This window comes from Schistocerca serialis, chromosome 1 (assembly GCF_023864345.2).
Source record: "Schistocerca serialis cubense isolate TAMUIC-IGC-003099 chromosome 1, iqSchSeri2.2, whole genome shotgun sequence".
Lineage (NCBI taxonomy): Eukaryota > Metazoa > Arthropoda > Insecta > Orthoptera > Acrididae > Schistocerca > Schistocerca serialis.
The window spans coordinates 233,098,047-233,118,409 of NC_064638.1; the positions used below are offsets into that span (position 1 = coordinate 233,098,047).

Here is a 20,363-nt window from a genome sequence, read left to right on the forward strand (position 1 = left end):
GCACTAGCTGACGAATAACGGAAGAAAAAGGCTAAATATGTTGTGCTGCCGTGCTACGTACCTACGTCAGACAAGATATAAAAATCTTTCGAAACACAAAGGTGTAGTTAGGCTTTCACAGTTTCTTCAATGTGTGATTGGTAGTGTATTTAATAGTAACGCAATCAGTAAAGAGCTGAAACACCAAAACAACAAGCTGTCAGGAATGAATATAGACGTGAGGTCATATACTTATAAAACCTTAACGGTACAAATAATAAAACTCCAGATCAAATAGCACTAGCTAACGAATAACGGAAGAGAAAGACTAAATATGTTTTACCGCCGAACTACGTACCTACATCATATAAGCTAGCAAAAGTCTTTCGAAACAAAAAGTCTGCTCATGCTGTCAGTTCACTTCGTAAAATGCTTCATAATGATGTACAGAAGGATAATCCCTTAACTCAAATCAACTCTACTCCGTCGAACAGGTCTCGGAAGACCCAGCGGCTCTAACCGAGCGCCGTGTTATCCTCAGCCTAGAGGCGTCACTGGATGCGGATATGGAGGGGCATGTGGTCAGCACAACGCTCTCCCAGCCGTTGTCACTTTTCGTGACCGGAGCTACTACTTCTCAGGCAAGTAGCTCCTCAGTTTAACACACAAGGGTTGAGTGCACCCCGCTTGCAAATAGCGCTCGGCAGACCGGACGGTGACTCATCCAGGTTCTAACCGTGCCTGACAGCACTGAACTTCGGTGATCTGAGGGGTACCGGTTTACCATTGCTACAAGACCGTTGGCCATAACCCCATAAACTGGTTGGAATCTACGATATTAACGACGAAGATTTTGATTAGTGTATTGGGACAAACAGGTAGGAGTCTCAACACTAAGGGAATACATAAATATTAGTAAAAGTAATATATCGTTGGTTGATGTACATTTCCGTAATTACAATCATACTACTAATAAGAATGATCCATTCAGGTTTTTCACAAATTTGGTAAATGGGGTTAATGAATATTCTTGGGGAACAGAAATTTATAATGCGTTCAATAAACAGCCAAAGTAAGTTCTTAGTGAACAAACTTACTAGAAACATAGGAATTTCTTAGAGAACTTCAGGCACGTATTGCGTTGACAGTATGTACATAGATAGCACCAGTGAGCTACACAGCATTTTCCAGAAGGACTGGGCAATATTTAGGAATGTGACAGGAACTATCATTCTAAGCAAAAACGTGGGATCTAACATGCATACATTAAGATCTAAGAGCACTTCTTCATGGTCGATACTGTGAAACAGATGTCTTCTACTGCTCTCTGCTTTCCATATTTTGAAAGGTGATTGTATGGATGAAAACAGGTGCAGTAAATATGGGCTCTAAAGTGCACTCCTTGACAGCTTGCCCACTTGGCCATCCTTGCTAATGTGAAACGCATCTCTTCTATTAAACGAGTGCTTATTGAGCCCATGTTTACTAGAGAGTTTTTTCTTATTTTGGTCCACACCACCCCCGTCCCAAAATGTGGGAAACAAAGAGCTTACAGCGGAAGAGATTTCTTTCACATTGTCGAGATCGAATAAGTGCTTATAACTCTTGAGTAACGCGTTTTGAATCCATGTTGAATAGACTTTTAGGCTTCGAATGATCATTCCTCTCATGTCCATGAATATCGACATTTCCTATTCGGGCGCACTGTATTAATTGTAAGAATCTAGCACGTCGTCCGGCAGCTTTTCCTCCTATCTCTGTTGTCCTTCCTCTGCCGGACTTTGTCACCAGAGAAATGTCATGAAAGAGAATGATCTGTTTGACATTTGATGTTAATATATTATGGCTACTTTCCATTTAGATGCTTTCCTTATGCAGCAGGTGATTTTTATATACTATTTTACGATAGATTAGAACAGTGTTCTTGATTTTTATATATCAGGACCATAGCTTTACATTTTTTATTATACTTCATATGATTTGATGTTTTCTGGATCTATGACTTAACTTTTTATGTATCTTCATGTTCTACCCTCTGTTTCCTGTGTCACTGAAATCATATGAAGATTCTTTCATTTTACGCAAAACATGTTCTAGAGTTAGTACAGAATAATTGGTTACTGATAGTATTTTAGCTTCAGTATGTTTATCACCAATGTTAGATATACTGTAATCAGAAAATCCAGTTATGATAACGTTCTTTCATTTTTTGTTACATGTGTTGTTCATGTTTTAGGCAACCCTTGCTTACTTGCACTGATAGAAACTAGCATAAATCTTCTCTTTTATTTGTGACAACAGTCACTCTTTTTCTGCTCTTGATCCGTTACTGAGCTTGACGGTTCACCTACGTATTTTATATTACCGCTGTGTGCTTCATGATGTTAGTGGATATGTGCAATTCATGAAATTGTTAAGCACTGATGTTGTGGATGAAGTTTATATGGGACTTTCACATCCTTTATTTAATACAACAGCGGCCATACATGCTACTGACAATGCACCTATCACAACGTTCGCTCATTTCTTGTTCCTTCGTTGCCCCTCTTCAGATCAATCAGCGACATTAAAGATTTGTAACACTGAGATGCGTTTAAAGAACCTCCAGTTTGATATGTAACCCTCAAAATTGTTCTTCTTTCATGATCCAAATTATCTGTGGCTTGCCTTTTTTAAAATTTTTTCATTGCAAGAAAGACAAACCCTAGTTCCCTGTTACTACGACTACTTTTATGTGATTTTCTAACTATTATTAGAGCTATTATGATACTGTAAGTGCTAATGAAGATATAGACACCTTCTTCATTTCCCGTTTCCTACTTAACTAGGTAGATATGACTTCGTAATTTCTAACACTGACGTGCTATTAATGAATTGCCCATATCGATGATGCGAATGAGATTTCCACTTGGACTGTGTACTTTTTATTACATATAGATATACTACACATTGCCATCGTTATGTTAGTATTGCTCTGACAAAGTAATTAACACTATGTGCACTACTGGCCGTTAAAATTGGTACACCACGCACATGACGTGCTACAGACGCGAAATTTAACCGACAGGAAGAAGATGCTGTGATATGCAAATGATTAGCTTTTCAGCATGCACACAAGGTTGGCGCCGGTGGTGACACCTACAACGTGCTGACATGAGGAAAGTTTCCAACCGCTTTCTCATACACAAACAGCACTTGACCGGCGTTGCCTGGTGAAACGTTGTTGTGATGCCTCGTGTAAGGAGGACGTTTCCGACTTTGGTAAAGGTCGGATTGTAGCCTATCGCTGTTGAGGTTTATCGTATCGCGACATTGCTGCTCGCGTCAGTCGAGATCCAATGACTGTTAGCAGAATACGGAATCGGTGGGTTCAGGGGGGTAATAGGAAACGCCGTGCTCGATCCCAACGGCCTCGTATCACTAGCAGTCGAGATGACAGGCATTTTATCCGCATGGCTATAACGGATCGTGCAGCCACGTCTCGATCCCTGAGTCAACAGATGGGGACGTTTGCAAGACAACAACCATCTGCACGAACAGTTCGACGACGTTTGCGGGAGCATGGACTGTCAGCTCGGAGACCATGGCTGCGGTTACCCTTGACGCTGCAGCACAGACAGGAGCGCCTGCGATCTCGTACTCAACGACGAACCTGGATGCACGAATGGCAAAACGTCATCATGATGGTCGCATTCGTGTTTGGTGACATCGCGATGAACGCACATTGGAAGCGTATATTCGTCATCGCCATACTGGCGTATCACCCGGCGAGATGGTATGGGTGGCCATTGGTTACACGTCTCGGTCACCTCTTGTTCGAATTGGCGGCACTTTGAACAGTGGACGTTACATTTCAGATGTGTTATGACCCGTGGCTCTACCCTTCATTCGATCCCTGCTAAACCCTTCATTTCAGCAGGATAATGCACGACCGCATGGTGCACGTCCTGTTCGGGCCTTTCTGGATACAAGAAATTTTCGACTGCTGCCCCGGCCAGCACATTCTCCAGATGTCCCATCAACTGAAAACGTCTGGTCAATGGTGGCAGAGCAACTGGCTCGTCACAATACGCCAGTCACTACTCTTGATGAACTGTTGTATCGTGTTAAATCTGCATGGGCAGCTGTACCTGTGTACGCCATCCAAGCTCTGTTTGACTCAATGCCCAGGTGTATCACGGCCGTTATTACGGCCAGAGATGGTTGTTCGGGGTACTGATTTCTCAGGATCTATGCACTCAGATTGCGTCAAAATGTAATCACATGTCAGCTCTAGTATAATATATTTGTCCAATGAACACTCGTTTATCATGTGAATTTCTTCTTGGTGTAGTGTAATATCTAATTAACACCGTTCTGTACGCTAGTGAACTATGTATTATGCTTAGGCGTACAGTATCGACGCACATTTGTCATCTCTTCGACTGTGTCTTCAGTATAGGCCAGAACAGCTTATTAGACTATGATTATAAACTATTGATTATGAACTTACTGACTCTATAAAGCGAGGCTCGTTGCATAAAAAAATGGTTCTTCAGTAATGGATGTCAAGTTGATCCCTACACTGTATTGCACGTCACAATTCCCACGGTTTTACAGTCTTTCTGTTCGTATTCGTCACCGATCATGCCAGTTTTGACCTGCGGTTCCTCATGTGGTCTGAATGATTAATTTACATGTCACATCATGGACGGCATATTGCAAAGAGCTACTTTGTGTGCAAGTACAAGACGGAATCAGATGTCGAATTAATGAAAAAAATAATAATTGTGTTTTATATTTTCTTGGATTTGTTATGCAGATTATTTTTTTATTCTTTCGTCATTGGTATGTTTTTACATGTGCTTGAAAATGACTTCACAGTCCACATCGGTTAACGAAAAGAAATAAAATATTTTGCAGCCTACATCAGACGATGTTTTCTTTGAAAAAAAAATTCGTTTAAACTCTCTGTGTATGTACTTTATACTCAACAACAGATACAGGAACATAAGTTTGCATACATCTGTTCGGACAGTATTATTAAAAAGGAAGCATAATTGTTTCGTACCATTGACCCCATGAGTGTCGGAGTAAAGTATATAGAACCCCTCATCCAAAATTATGACGTAGCATTCTCTCGAGGGACTTGCATTAGAATTTTGATAATCCATTGATTTCGGTTTTCATATATTAGCAGCTGCCTGAAGATAATGTCTAAGAACAAAGAAAAAATTATTTCCAACAAATTGTTGTAGCAAATAATTTTTGCTGAACACACCAACTTGAATGACTCAAATTTTTCTTATGAAAACTGAAATGGTAGCACCGATAAGTATCATTACATGATATAAGTGAATAAAAAAATTATTACCAGACCTACTTCTATTAAACTTTTACTTATCCATATTTTTTCATAATAAAATCTTTCAGTGTCTTCGAAGTCCATTTTTTATATTCACCCTTTTGAGAAACGATTTGAGCGTGAGTTTACGTGTGTATCTAAAGAGTGGTGCTTAATTTTTATAGAAATTAATTACGAAAAATTTTTCCAGTCAGTAGCGTTTATGACGATACGACATAACTGTTTAACAGGATAACGACATTTGGAAACGTCCATTCCACTGTTATGTCAATCATACCTTGATTACGTTTTTGCATAATTTTCTTCACTAGGTCTGGGAAAAACCGTTTGGTTAAAACCAATAGAGATATAATAGGTTCGAATAACATATATTTTTCTTCATTTGTTAGGTGTCGGTTGCAACAGGTTGTTCTTTATTTTTACTAGTAACTGAGTAAAAAACGAAATATCTAATTGTTATAGCGGCAGTGAAAAAATTATTGGTATTTAAATAAACTTTTTTTAAAAAAAGGAAGTAATTTTTACTCCTCAAGTTAGCAGTGGTTGGAAATACTGCATTGTTGTACTTGTATATGATGGGACAGTCGATCAGTGCTATTTTAATAATTTTTCCGACAGAAACGAACAACAAAGACATGACATAAGACTTGGTACAGAATCGCAGGGACAATACTGTCTCTTTGCGTGTGTCGTGGCTTAAGGTACTCGTGTGCAGTATGCAAGACTTGCCCCCTGGTCTATACGGTACTTTGTCTTTGTTGTCGCCGGACGTCCATTGTGTTGCAGAATGGCAGCAACCCTATTTTCTAAATATTTTTAATAAGTGAAGTAGGATTGAGGTACAATGTTTTATTTGCTTTAAAATATGAAAGATTAGGCTGCCATTTCTATGAAATAATAAAAGACTAATGAACTAATGGTGCGGTATAAAAATTTAAAATTTAAAAATTCATTCACACTATTCAATGAAAATAGATAGTAGTTGATCTACTGGCTGTGTCTACATATCATAGCTTTACCTTCATGTAGCCCTTGGAAACGAACAAATCAACATGAAAAAAAGAGTCCTTCAATCTCATTTTCCACCCTTTCGCACTGACTGTTCGTAATGCTCAAATAATGGTATGATCCTTGATTGTACCATGATATTTGAGCAGAGTTTCAAAAATTTGGAGTCAATGGCAGAATGCTGGAGATTTTTCGTAGTATTCTACCACTTATCACTTTTAGAGAAACGCAGCGACCATTTAACCGACTAAGTCTTTTTAATTCACCTATTTCATTTTATATTTCCATTCTGTGTGTTCTGAAACTGATATAGAGTCCAAATATTTTTATCTTTGTCCGATTTCTACGTTTATTTCTTTCATTTGAACATGCTCAATTCCAACTTCTTGTAATTTTACATGTATTATTGTGTGTGTGTGTGTGTGTGTGTGTGTGTGTGTGTGGAACGTAGTGTAATGCACGTGTTGTATGATAATGATGACGATGATGAAGGAGAAAGAAGGGAGAGGGTTAAACCCGGTGCCGGGACACAGCCTACTCCTCTTGAGTACGGCTAAAGAGGCCGTCAAGCTTGACGACTCAATCCGACGGGCGGATCACCATCGGCAGTGTCACGTGCTCTCACTTCATGACACACTGCGAAGAGCTTTAATATTCAAACCAGGAGATTGGTGCGAATTCTGCTGATCAGGAAATTTACAGCACCAATTTTCCTTCCTTGCCGGCCAAATAGCCACAGTGAAATTTTTTCCATCACTAGGATTCGAACCAGCTTACGCACAGGTCGAGCGCGTTAGCGAGATCGGCTACGGAGGCGGGTGATTTCTGTGTTTATTACAGGAAAGAGTAGGAAAAAAAACCGAAAATCGGTTATTTCAGAAACTGGTTATTCTCAGCGCTTTTAACAGTGAGTTTAAACTGGCATGGAAGAAAGCGATATAACCGGAAACCGGTTGTTCAGCAATAACCGCCATCCCTATTTCTGACTTTCGGCATTTACTTGCAAAATGAAATATTTGAAGCGAAACATTTTCCCTCCAACTTGCACTCCAATGTTCTCTTTAATTCTGCTTGCGACTGCACTGGAATGTCATCGAGAAATAAGAACTAATAATAATCCTTCTCGTAAGCGTTTACAAAGACAGAATTATGTAGACATATCGGCAGGTTGTGATAGATAATTTTCAGTGTCGAACATTTCCATGAAGAATAGTTTCACTATCAACGCGAAATTGTTTTCTTGTGCACGTAGTATGTGTGAATGAATGTGAAAAATAATTTTTAAATCCTTCATCCAACAAAAAACGTACCGTTTCGGTATTCCGTTAAACTTCGTGACGCGTTATCCAGGTGTCATCGGACAGCATAAGTAACCTAAGCTACAATGCACGACGCTTCACGAAGATGCACAAGAACGTAGCACTTAATGCTGAGCGCGTTGCTGCCCTGTGGAATGTATTGTGTGTGTTACCTGTTGCCTCGCTGTGGTAATCGTGGCCAACAGAAGCTGCTCCAGCGGTGTTGTTGTAGAGGTTCATAAACGGGCGCTCCTTGGCTCCAGTGAGCGGCAATGAGGAAACCTGGAATAACGAGAGAACTTTATTTTAACCCTTAAGAAGGTTCATATTTACATTGTATCAGTAGCCTCAAGTTATGAGATCTATGCTATATGATCAAAAGTAGTCGGGCATCCTAATGTATTGCCAAATTTATCACTAGATGGCAGGAGAGGCGGACCCGTCAATACAACAGTAAGTGGGGAGTTCTGCGCCGTCAATGGAGAAGCAGTAACAGGATAATGGGTCGGACAGGGAAATCAGCGACTCGGAACGTGGTCTGGTCACTGGATGTCACCTGAGTAACGAAACCGTCTGGTACATTGCAACCCTTCCAAGGCTGTCCAAGTTGGTGACGGGATTGGCAAGTGAAAACGCCAAAAATCACATCAGAAATCTAGACCAGGCTAACCACAGGCACTAACGGATAGGGACGGCCGAATGTTGGGGAGGGTAGTTGTTGTACATAGTAGCACGACATCAGCGGAAGAAAACACTATTGAGTTCAAAAATACTACCAGCAGTGCTGCTGGTACAAAATGTGTCTTTATGGAGATAAAAAGAGTAAAGTACAATAATCTAACAATTCCTCCAACTATATATTTCCGTAGTCAGTGCTAAGTGACGCTTGAGGTGGTGTAAACAGCAATGGCACTGGACAGTGGATGACCTGAAAAGAATGATTTGGAGTGATGAATCATTCGGTACACGATGTCATTCCGATGGTAGTATCTGGGTTTGGTGAATGCCTGTGGAATGTCACCTGCCATCATTAGTGCCGATTGTAAAGTACAGATGAGAAGCAGCTACAATTTCTGTGCTTCTCGTGCTTGCGGAGTGGTTCCTTAATCGTATATAGTAAAACACTAAGTGAGGAAGAATATGAACACATTTTACTCAGACCGAGTGAGGTGGTGCAGTGGTTAACACACTGGGCTCGCATTAGGGAGGACGACAGTTCAATCTCGCGGCCGGCCATACTGATTTAGGTTTTACGTGATTTTCCTAAATCGCTTCAGGCAAATGCCGGGATTGTTCCTTTGAAAGGGCACGGCCGACTTCCTCCCTCATCCTTTCCTAATCCGATAAGATCGACGACCGCCCTGTTTGGTCTTTTCCGCAAAATCAACCAATTTTTCAGAATGGTGTATTGCGTAGAATCGGGGGACTATTCTGAAATGATCATTGTACGTATCAGAATATCAGTGCACCCTGTCATAAAGCAGCATCTGTTACGCAATGGTTTGTGGATAGTAACATTCATGAAAAGGACAGAGCTGCCCTACCCCAAGTCAATGGAACTCCTTTGGGACGAGTTACGAAGTATCCGTTATTCCAAACAGCAGCGTCCACAGTCACGACATTCTCTGATTTCGTATGTTGAGTAAGAATGCAAAGACAGTCCTCAACTGACAATCAGTAACCCTATGATGAGTTTTCCTACCAGAGTGGAAGATTCATGAAGGTGAATGGTGGACAGGTTCCATATTAATGTCTACTAGTATGTGCTTGACACTTTTGGACAAATAGTATATACTTATGTATTCATTTTAACAGACTTGTATAACCCTCGTTCATAACACACTTCAACTTTTTCTACCCACTCGACCACACTTCTGTTATTGATGGCACAAGTCTGCATGATGTCAGGCAGTTGAAAATAAAGTTTGTTAACAAATAACTTCGTTACATTGATTTCAGAACTATTGTTAGTCTTCTTATATCATACATAGTTTTTTCATAATTGGTTGGGTACATGTTCCATAGATTATTTGAACGATTTTACTGTCGCAATGCTGCGAAATGGGTCAATTTACGGGATGTATACACACGATTGGTTTTAAAACTAACGAACGTATTGTGTTTCAACCATACTCGTGCAATTAAGCTTAAAAACTAGTTGTTTCACAGGCTACTCATTTTATTAAAAAAATCATCTATGGAATAGGAAGGGTTGTCCAGTAAAAATGAATTTAATAATGCTAATCAGACATTTTATAGTATTGGGCAAGTGATCAAAGATTTTTGCTTATGTCTGAGCCATTGACGGCTCCAATACTGTATAGTAAATGTCATTTCTACTAATGTTGTACGTACAGACGTTACTATTATTCTCAAGTTCTGATGGACTAAAAATATGGTTCAAATGGCTCTGAGCACTATGGGACTTAACATCTATGGTCATCAGTCCCCTATAACATAGAAATACTTAAACCTAACTAACCTAAGGACATCACACACATCCATGCCCGAGGCAGGATTCGAACCTGCGACCGTAGCAGTCGCGCGGCTCCGGACTGAGCGCCTAGAACCGCTAGACCACCGCGGCCGGCGTGGACTATTTGTGAGGAATTTTATGTGAGAATGTGTGGCAAATGTGCAGTTAAGTGTGACTCATTGAAGAGGTATCTACAAGATGTCAGCAGATGTGCAACAATAACGAATTAAAGTTTTTTTTAATTGTTACAGAAATTTTGCTAGGTTAGCAATTTTGGAGCAGGAAACTACCTTGTGTTTTATGTGTCGTAACAGGGGAAAGGAAAGCATTGGAGAGAAATAATTGGCCATATTGAAGACGTTTCTTGCCTGCGTTTAAAAATATCTTGCTTGAGCAGCTTTCAGACCACAATAAATATTTCTTCCTCCACTTAATATTAAATCAGGCTTGATGCAGTTGATACTGAAAGATGAATCGCATACGTATTGTTATACGTAATTTACTTTCATAAGTCAAGAACACTTAAACTTCCTTTTCTCCTCATACTAACGAACTGATGTAAAGTCACGAAGTTTGGAAAGCAGTAAATACCCGAGAAAAATATAGATGGACTTCTGTTATTCCAAAATTTGTAGACGGTAAAAAAACGTCCAATTACAAGAACATTGCTATTATAATATTGGAATTTTTCCTGAAGTTTGGTTGTGCATCGGTATAAAAGTCAACTTCCTAAACTCACGTACTGTCTACTACTTCGAAAACGTTATAACGAACAGCACCAAGGCGTTAAGGAGCTGGAGAGAAGGGGTGCCATCAAATGAGGAATGAAAGTAGGTAGCCGATTATTGTTAGGGGTTGAAGGGCCTTAAAAATAAACGTAGAAATAAGAAAAAGATGGCATTTGAGATTTAAAACTAACAGAATACTCACAATTTTACTAAGACTATTGTTTATAGTTGGCTGGTTGTGAGGATTAAAGAAACCAGACTGATTGTTTATAGTATTTCAGTGTATGTCTAAAAGGCAATAATTTTAAAAATATAGACCTATATTGGCATTTTATTTTAAAATTTCTGCTTCATTTACTTGATGATGATGAAGTCCCATACTTCTTGACAGCGAAGGGGACGATGCGGGAGACCCGCACCGCTGTACTAGGCAAGGTCCTAGTGGAGGTGGTTTGCCATTGCCTTCCTCCGACCGTAATGAGGATGAATGATGATGATGAAGAAGGCTACTTAAACCGTGGAAAAATGAGATCTTACTTTCTGGAAACTCTTGACGGAACACAACCAAATAATAACATTTTTAGCGAAGTACCTCTACCGTGTTTCGTTCATGTCTTTTTCTGAACATTAGTAAAGATGGGAACATTTCACAGTTAATTACCGACTTGTAGCTTATACTCGTTGTACAGTTCTAATGAGTTACTATTTTCCAAAGCATAGAGTTCATTAGGGACTAGTAGCCTGAAATAAACAAATTATTAGGGGTAACTACTTCGACTCACTGCGCAATGAAACGTACATTCACATTCCACATAATTAGGCAAACTATCACATCCGATATAACTTTCGAAATTAATCACAAAAGCAAAGCAAATGGTGAATTAAGAAGATTATGAAAATACAGAATCCATTAATATAACCTGAATGAGCGTGGACAGATTAGGTCAGTTTCCAGCAGTAGCAGACAACGGCACAATCCGCCGTTTCTGCGCTTGCACAGCCTGCATCGCACTCAACATTTTAGAGCTGTACACTCATCCCTGTCAATTGATTACTGATAACATTAATCAACTCAGACTCGCTTGGCTGCTAGTTTTCAAGAATGAAAGTGACGCACACCCGCAGATTTTGAGCAGAAAGTCGCCCGCATGACACGCACATTAAAGAACGATACACTTTCGGAATGGACAGAGATGAGGCGGGAAATCAGCAGAGGGTTACAAGGATCGCACCTGAAATTCATTTTATGTAATTATGAAGATTATAAAACGATTTTGTCTCGATGGTAACATGTTGTTTTAGAGCACCCGTCAACAGACTATTATTTTTTTCCATGACATGCGATTAGGTTTTCAGTCTAACGGTATATTATGAAACGATCTGTCATTTTCTCAAATTTTCTTTAATTTATGTATAACCTATGATACCTACTTGTGTCACTGAACGGTATCCACAATTTGTAAGTACTACAAGCCATAGAAGATCGCACAGTGGTCAAGCTAATAAGAAAGCGGTGTGTTGGGTCAAGCAAAACACCTAGTTTGCAGCGGTATTTCTCCAAGTCCGCAATCGGTAACGTTGTTCAATGTTTAACAAACAAAAATCATTGACAATATCAACACCAGACAGCTTCTTTTTTGGTGCGAGCTCAGACGCTATGTGCATTGTCTTGTAACTGAATAACAGTTGTGTTCCAGCGAGATAAAATTAAAGGATGCAAATCGTCTCGTTAGTGAATAACTATGTCTCCATAACGAGTCATTCGTTCAGTATTGGAACAGGCATATTAAAAACTGTTCGCAGGAGGGGAACACGGTCTGTGACCGTCGCGCCGTCCTCAGTGGGCTAAGTAGCCGACTGAGTTAGCCCGCCACAACCCGCGACCCACAGTCACAGCTTCGCTTCTGTTACTACGCCCCTTGTGCTCGTCAGTCGATGAGAGCATCAATCGTGATAAGAAGGGTTCCTGCCTTACCTCCTATTGAGACAGTGTTTTACACTGCCTGGAATCTTCAGTCGCTTCGTTAGTTCAATGCTTTTAATTAGCACATACTATTTCATTGACGAACCTGCAGCACGTATTACGTAGACCTATTAAGAAGAATCTATACTTTGGTAAGGATTTTACAGTAGTAGATAACGCTACCTGTCCTTGCGATATTTTTTAGCATGTACGAAACATATATCCTCACTGTGTGTCTGCCGATGCATTTTGATGTATTGGACCTACAGTTGAAAATCTGTTTTTACATTTTTTCCGTTATACATATTCTTTAATATCCATTACTTCACGTTTTCGCCTCTTATCCTAAAACACTCATCTCACGAACGCTGTCTTGCTTCCTATGCTGCATGTTACCAACTAAAATAATTTTCAGAAAACATAAATTATTAAAATTCGGTTATGAAGTAATCTATATTTAAAAATTACCTAAAATTATACAATGTGTCCCAAAATAATGTATACACATTTTGAAAAAGAATATCTCTTTAATTAAAGGAGAAGGAATAACAATTTTTATGGGTAATAATTTAGAAGGCGGTGAAAAATTTAACAAGGCTTTCTTTTGTTCCAGGATTGTCAGCAAACATGCTGTTATCATTTGAGCAACGGGAATGGGTGCTAAAGTGTTACTGGAAAACAGAGAATGCGAGTGCGGTACGCCGACGTTGGAGAGTTGAATTTGAGACACCACCACTGACAAGAGTAACAATTACAAGAATCAGAGATAGGTATGAAGTCGAAGGAACGGTACACGATATGAAGAAGGGACATAGCGGACGAAAGAGAAGCTCAACAGACAATCTACTGGATAGGTGTACCTGTTCCTGAGAAAAGATGTGTTAGCAGACGGACGGACGGACAAACAGGCAGACAAAGATACTGTCGTATAAAAAAATGACTAAAAAAAGAATTTTTTCCTGTAATACAGTGACAATCTAATAATTTTCGGATTTTTTTCCTTTAGTTTTACTGAGAAATTTTTCTTCTTACCAAAGTTGATGATCGTAGGTCAACGGGAAGCACCCTACAGGTTTTGGTGAATGAGTATATGAGTAACACAATATGTGACTTAAATGATCATATGTCTCTACTGCATTGAGGTAGAAGCTTTAACACTTTTTTACATCGCCAAGAGACCGTAGACCTAAATATGTGACATCAGTTTCAGCTTGACGGATTTGCCCGTTCCCGTTTCACAGTCGAGCAGACAGACAGACAGATAAGGGTTTAGTTTTTATCCACTAACCAGCAGGACTCCCTGTTCCTGCACTTGATACATTACACTCGTGGCACAAGAGAATTTGCGTCGCTCTTTCCAGAATAATAGAAGCCATATTTACAGAAGCAGGCAATGTTTCCAACTTCGTGGTTACTTAAACTATGTGTTATGTACAAAGATATACTGGGAGTCAGTTGTATGCAAGAAAACTTATGAGGCGCAGGAAGTATAGAAAACGAAGGTATCTTCGATGGAAACGGAAAAGGTGAAAGACCCCCCTGGAATATGTGCATTGTTCTCGAGGGATGTTACAAAGCAAGAAACACCAATTTTACACAACATCAGGGACTTACAACAAGAATAAATGGGGCCAGGGAGGAATTTCACAATTTAAGAGAAACTAACCTGTACCCACATTACGATGACGCATTGCTAGATTGATGTCACAGGGTACAATATCACCAAAGACGTCCCTCGTAAATACAGGGAGTAAACAAGGATGTAGCTAATTTCAACATTCTAAGGTCTTTCCGTGTGTCACCAATTTTGAAGGTTTACACTTCGGACATCCGCCTGATGAACAAGGGAAACTCCATAGTTTATACCAGATTCTTTGTGTATATTTTTCACTCTCTAGGTACAGAGATGCCATCAGAGCAACGTCTCACTGTAGAGTAGGGAACTTCTCAGCCAAGTACCAGGCGAGCTGATAATGAGGCAGTGGGATACCTTACTGGGAAAATGTAGCAGAACATTTCAGCTCCGGAATTTGCCTTACATTCAAGGGAAAACTTTCTGAAAACATTGGTCGCATCTAGGATATATGACTTATTTGTACTTTAACTGTGGGAAAATATGTTCGGGACAAACATTATTTAAAAGCATTGTGTGTCTTTTCGGTGTATGCATAAGCTGATGATTTGCTCGACGTTACACTATCTGAAACTTTCTTTTCTACTTTTTTTTATCTGTCACTCGATTTTTGAGGGAGATGACAGTTCGGGATGGCGGAGCCTTTTTGGGCCAGTTGCTGCAATGCTGTGTTGTTAAATTTTATTTTCAAATGTGACTGCTTATTTGGCTGCTCCCTGTAGAAAAAAACCTCAGCCGAGGTTGTTAGTCTGATGTCCTGGCATTTTGCATATTGTTATCGTCTTTTTATTTCCTATAGTCGTCTGTATTATACCAAATACCTATTGTCATGTAGTCTTAATCTTCTTCTTCATTATATACACTGATTGAAAAAATGATAACACAAAAAATAATTAATATAGAGTATCGAAATTTTTTCAATACATTTGTCTAGGTAACATATTGAAGTGATTAACATTACAAGGTCACAGATAAACGTAACCGAGAGATAATCCATTCGAAATATAAAATGTTGGTACGTTAACAATCGGTGTAGCCGCCAGAATGTTGAATGCAAGCATGGAGACGTACATGCATTGTGCTTTGCAGCTATTCGACGTCAGTTTGTTGGATGGAGTTTGAGATCTGTTGCTCTTGGTCGGTCAACACTGGGGCGGTTAATGCTGTTTGTCGATTACGCTAGAGTTGTCGTCCCATGATATCCGATATGTGCTTGACTGGAGGCAGATCTGTTGATTGTCTATACTTTGTAGAGGATGTTGGGTTGCAACAGTGGTATGTTGGTGAGTATTATTCTGGGGTAGGACAAATGCCTGGAAAGTTGTTCATTAGCGGCAGCACAACGGGTTCAATCACCAGAATTCAGTCAGGGTGCGTCGGATAACCACGTGAGTGCTCCTGCTGCCATACGAAATCGGACCACAGACCATAACTCCAGATGTAGTTCCAGTGTGCAGACGGGTTGGATGCAGGCCCTTAACTGGCCTCATTCCAGCCAATAGGCGGCCATCACTGGCACCGAGACAGAACCAGCTTTCACTAGTGTACACAACAAACCTCCACCCTGCCTTCCAATGCACTTTCGCATGACATCACTGAAAATGCCAATTAGTTGTTTCGGGTCAGTGAAAAACAGCTACGTGGCTTATGGCTCGGAGTTGTCCTTGAAGCAACTGATTTGTAACAGTTCGTTGTGTCACTGTGGTGCCAAGTGCCGTTCAAATTGCAGCTGCAGATGCAGTGCGACGTACCTGAGCCATGAACGGTGGTCTTCCCCCCTGTGTAGTGCCATGTGGCCGTCCGAGACCGGTCTTCTTTCAATCGCACATTCCCGTGACAGCCGCTGCCAGCAATCATGTACAGTAGGTACATTCTTGCCTTGTCTTTCTGGAATGTCGCGGAAAGAACACCCAGTTTCTCCTATCCCTATTATGACTTCGTTCAAACTCGTGAGATGTTGATAATAGCGTCTTTTTCAACCTAAAGACATCACAATGAAATGAATACCCCTGGCAGCATACAGGCCAGATATAATTCAACGGGGACAGTTGAAAATGTGTGCCCCGACGGGGACTCGAACCCGGTGTCTCCTGCTTACATGGCTGAGGCTCTATCCATCTTTTTTCGTCATTTTGTTCCATACAGTTTATTGCGTTTGGTCTGGGCGGACGTCACAAGACATCCGTTCAAGTTGATCGTTTATTACTTGACTCAGTTTTTTTATTACAGAGAGCAGGCAGCCCTCCTTCCGAACACGCTGGGCTACCGTGTCGACATCCATCAGAGCCACCGAGGACACAGAGGATAGTGCGACTACAGGGACTTATCTCTGGCACGTCTCCCGTGTGACTCACATTCTCAACTTCTTGTCCCACACTGTATTCATAGTGCCCCTACCCATTACACTCATTACTCGCGACTTTACTGCCGATTCCAGTAAGAGTTCGGGCACTGTTTATACAACTGCACAGAAGAAGCTGGTCAAATGGCCGGTGAGCCTTAACTACTTATATATGAAGATGGTATCTGTTCTTTCTGACATGTCCGAAAGAAGAGATATCATCTTCATACATAAACCTAAAGACATTCTAACTAACATCAACTCAGCACGACCTATCTCAAAGGTAATTAACATTCACGATAGTGTGTATTTAAGGCAAACTTGATTTGCTTACCATAAAAAAAATAGTGGCGCTACTAGCATAACTCTTACTCGAAATTTGAACACGCATCGTCCTTCAGAAGTAGAAATACAATTACCAACTCGTTTATGTCTCAAAACTCCCTCTTAGTGTATATTAAATTCATAACCAGTAACGGAATATTTCTAACATAAGCGACGTTAGATATGAAAATATTTCATATTGATAAATGTCTAACCGGAAGTTAAGTCCTGATGTCCTGCTTGTCGCGCGCGATCATCTTAATCAGTTCGGCCTTTCGAGCACCCTTCAGCACCGACCTAAACATCTGTATGTCGTACTGTCTAAGATCCGATTAGCCCCTTACTTAGATTCCCTGCACAGAGTCAAGGAGACAAAATGCACTCAACGTTAGTTACACTCGTCGTTTCGCCAGTCGAGGCTTGTGGTACTTATTTTCAACAATTTCTGGAGAAACAGACACTGGTGACCATCTTGCACGGTATTCACGACAAGCGGGAAATCTGGGTTCGATTTCTGATCTGGCATAAATTTTCATGGTTCACCAGTAGCTAATGTACTCCTATCTAATGAAGTTAATTCAGAAAGATTCCACAAATGCGAATAAATTTCATAAATCTACTACAGCTACATAGCCGTTACCCATATGATTTCTACAGACATTGTTAAAAATGAGTATTACAAGCCTCGATGCGCAAATGTCCATCCTAATAATAATATTGAATAAGTTTGTCTACAGATTGCATCTGGGCCTGGCGACATTTCGTTTTTAGCTCTTTCAGTAATTTGTCTTCCGTATGGGAATCCTTGCCATTGTCAAACGACTGTGTATTTGTACGATCCTCCAGCGTGAACGACTTCTTAAACGTGAAATTTAAAAATTCACCTTTCCTTTTGCTTGCTGCTATCTCCAAACCAGAATTTTTGACTAGTGACAAAGTAGAAGCCTTCGACCCCCGTAACAATCTTACGTAGAAAAGGAATTTTCTCGGTTCTTGGCTAGATTTTTCGCTAAGGTACGGCGGTAGAAGTTCTACACTTCGTGTATCGATCCTTTAACAGACGCACGAACTTGCACAAGCCTTTACCTGACAATAATAGCCCGTTCTTTTCTTAACCATGTCTGCCACAAACTCTAACCCCTCAGCACTTTGCGAATACTGTTATGAAACCACGATGGACATTTTCCGTTCTTAACCCACTTGCTCGACACTTACTTCTCCACGACGCTACGTAAAGCCCGTATAAACGTCGCCTATAATTCCTCTACGTGTATCACAATAGAGCCAAGTGAAGTCAATTTATTGTTTAAGTGGGATAGTAGCAGCAAACTTTCCTAGCCTTCTTGATGGATGTATTACATTTAGTAAACATCCTTGCTACGAGGAATTACTCTTTACTGTCGGTAAGAACATATCTATATGTAGCTACAAGGTCTAAGATATTCCCATTACGTGTTGGCTGTCAAAGTAGTTGCTCAAGACAGTTATCGGAAAACGTATTCGAAACTACATCTCAGGAATGTCTGTCCGTACCAACTGGAATCTACCCACACATGTCCCAGTCCATACTACGGTATATATATATGTGCTACTCAGGGTAAACTTTCTTAGAATGACCTAGAACTGTTATGCCGGAATTGGTGACCAGTAAAAATATCTAACAATTCACTTGAATTCATTTACGGTTACTATCATGGTTAGATAACAATACAGCGCCAAATTCGACCTCGAGAGACAGAATATTTTTGACTGCAGTGGACACTCCCTGTCCTATGGCGTCCAGTCTGTCTTTTCGATCGGTTTCTAAGAATTAGCTGACGCATTTTTGTAATTCGCATGTATGGTTTTACAGGGTGTTCGTAAATTGCCGTTACGATCTTCTACAACTTTCAAAATGGAGTGAGTGCATAAAATTTTTAACAGGAACCCATGTCCGGTAACGTATCGTTTTCGTTCAAAGAGGTTTCTGTTCATCCACTTTTGCTTCAAGAATTGAATTAGGTGTGACGCAGTACAATTATTACTTAGCGGTTGGAAAGGAAATATAACGAAACGTAAATTTATCAGTTAAGTACGTTTGTTTGTATTAACACTCAAATATTGCTCATTTACATTATTCCAAAACAAAAGATTACCCAGCAAACTGTGCCAACAGAACGGTACTGATCCATTACAACAGCGGCTCGATGTGCCGATCACTAAGGTTGTTACAGACATTGTACCTACGAAGAATATCCTGGTATTTATTCCCCGTCTCAACTAGCGTCTCTTCAGTTTCTAGTGCAGCGGCCAGAAATCATGCCAGCATATCTTGCTCCGTCTCTGCATGAGTTTCGTGAACTTTGCATATGGTACGTGACATCAGGTGACCGTCTGACGTAGTACACGTACACACCCTATTGCGTATCAGGACAACCAATTCCGAGACCTTTATCTTTCCCTCAGCAGATGTGGGTCCGTACACATCTGAAATGAAACCGTCGTAGGACGGAAACGGTGGGTTTCGGGACATGGATTCCTATTCAAAATATTATGTACTCACTCCCCTCTACAAGTTCTAGAAGTTTGTAACGGTAATTTCCGAACACTCTGTAGTCAATAAATGTATGCATTTTCCTAGCACTCCTACGTGGCTTCCGTTCATATCGAAATATTGTTTCCATCGTTAAGGAGTAGACCTGAATACATTCTGAATCATAACTTGGGAAAGAGTTGAGAGGCATCCGGCATTCGAGCTCTCACGACTTGTACGCCCCCTTTTTTTTAGGTTTGTACACTCTTGACCTAATGTATCCCTGTTGTTGTTGTGGTCTTCAGTCCAGAGACTGGTTTGACGCAGCTCTCCATGCTACTCTATCCTGTGCAAGCTTCTTCATCTCCCAGTACCTACTGCAACCTACATCTTATTGAATCTGTTTAGTGTATTCATCTCTTGGTCTCCCTCTACGATTTTTACCCTCCACGCTGCCCTCCAATGCTAAATTCTACTGTAGCACCACATATCGAAAGTTTCTATTCTCTTCTTGTCCAAACTATTTATCGTCCACGTTTCACATCCATACATGGCTACACTCCATACAAATACTTTCACGAACGACTTCATTCCGTATTCGCTATGTGTAGCTAAGTTAATTAGTGAAGCACATAGCTGTAGTACAATTTTTTCTTCTGCATTACGCGTATAACACTCAAAATAATTGATTTTGTACTTGACACTTCACATTCGTTACTTAAGCGAAGTGTTGATGGCACCTCCACCTGTTGCTTTT

At 40.3% G+C, this 20,363-nt stretch overlaps 1 protein-coding gene across 3 annotated transcripts in view; it reads right to left on the minus strand.

Annotated features, from left to right (window-relative positions):
• LOC126466578 (serine/arginine repetitive matrix protein 1-like) overlaps positions 1-20,363 on the minus strand; it is a 636,028-nt gene that overhangs the window by 290,641 nt on the left and 325,024 nt on the right. For all 3 annotated transcript variants that reach the window (XM_050096398.1, XM_050096396.1, XM_050096395.1), the window contains exon 3: positions 7,803-7,911. In XM_050096398.1, coding sequence (XP_049952355.1) covers positions 7,803-7,911 — 109 coding nt within the window. The remainder of the gene's footprint in view (positions 1-7,802; positions 7,912-20,363) is intronic.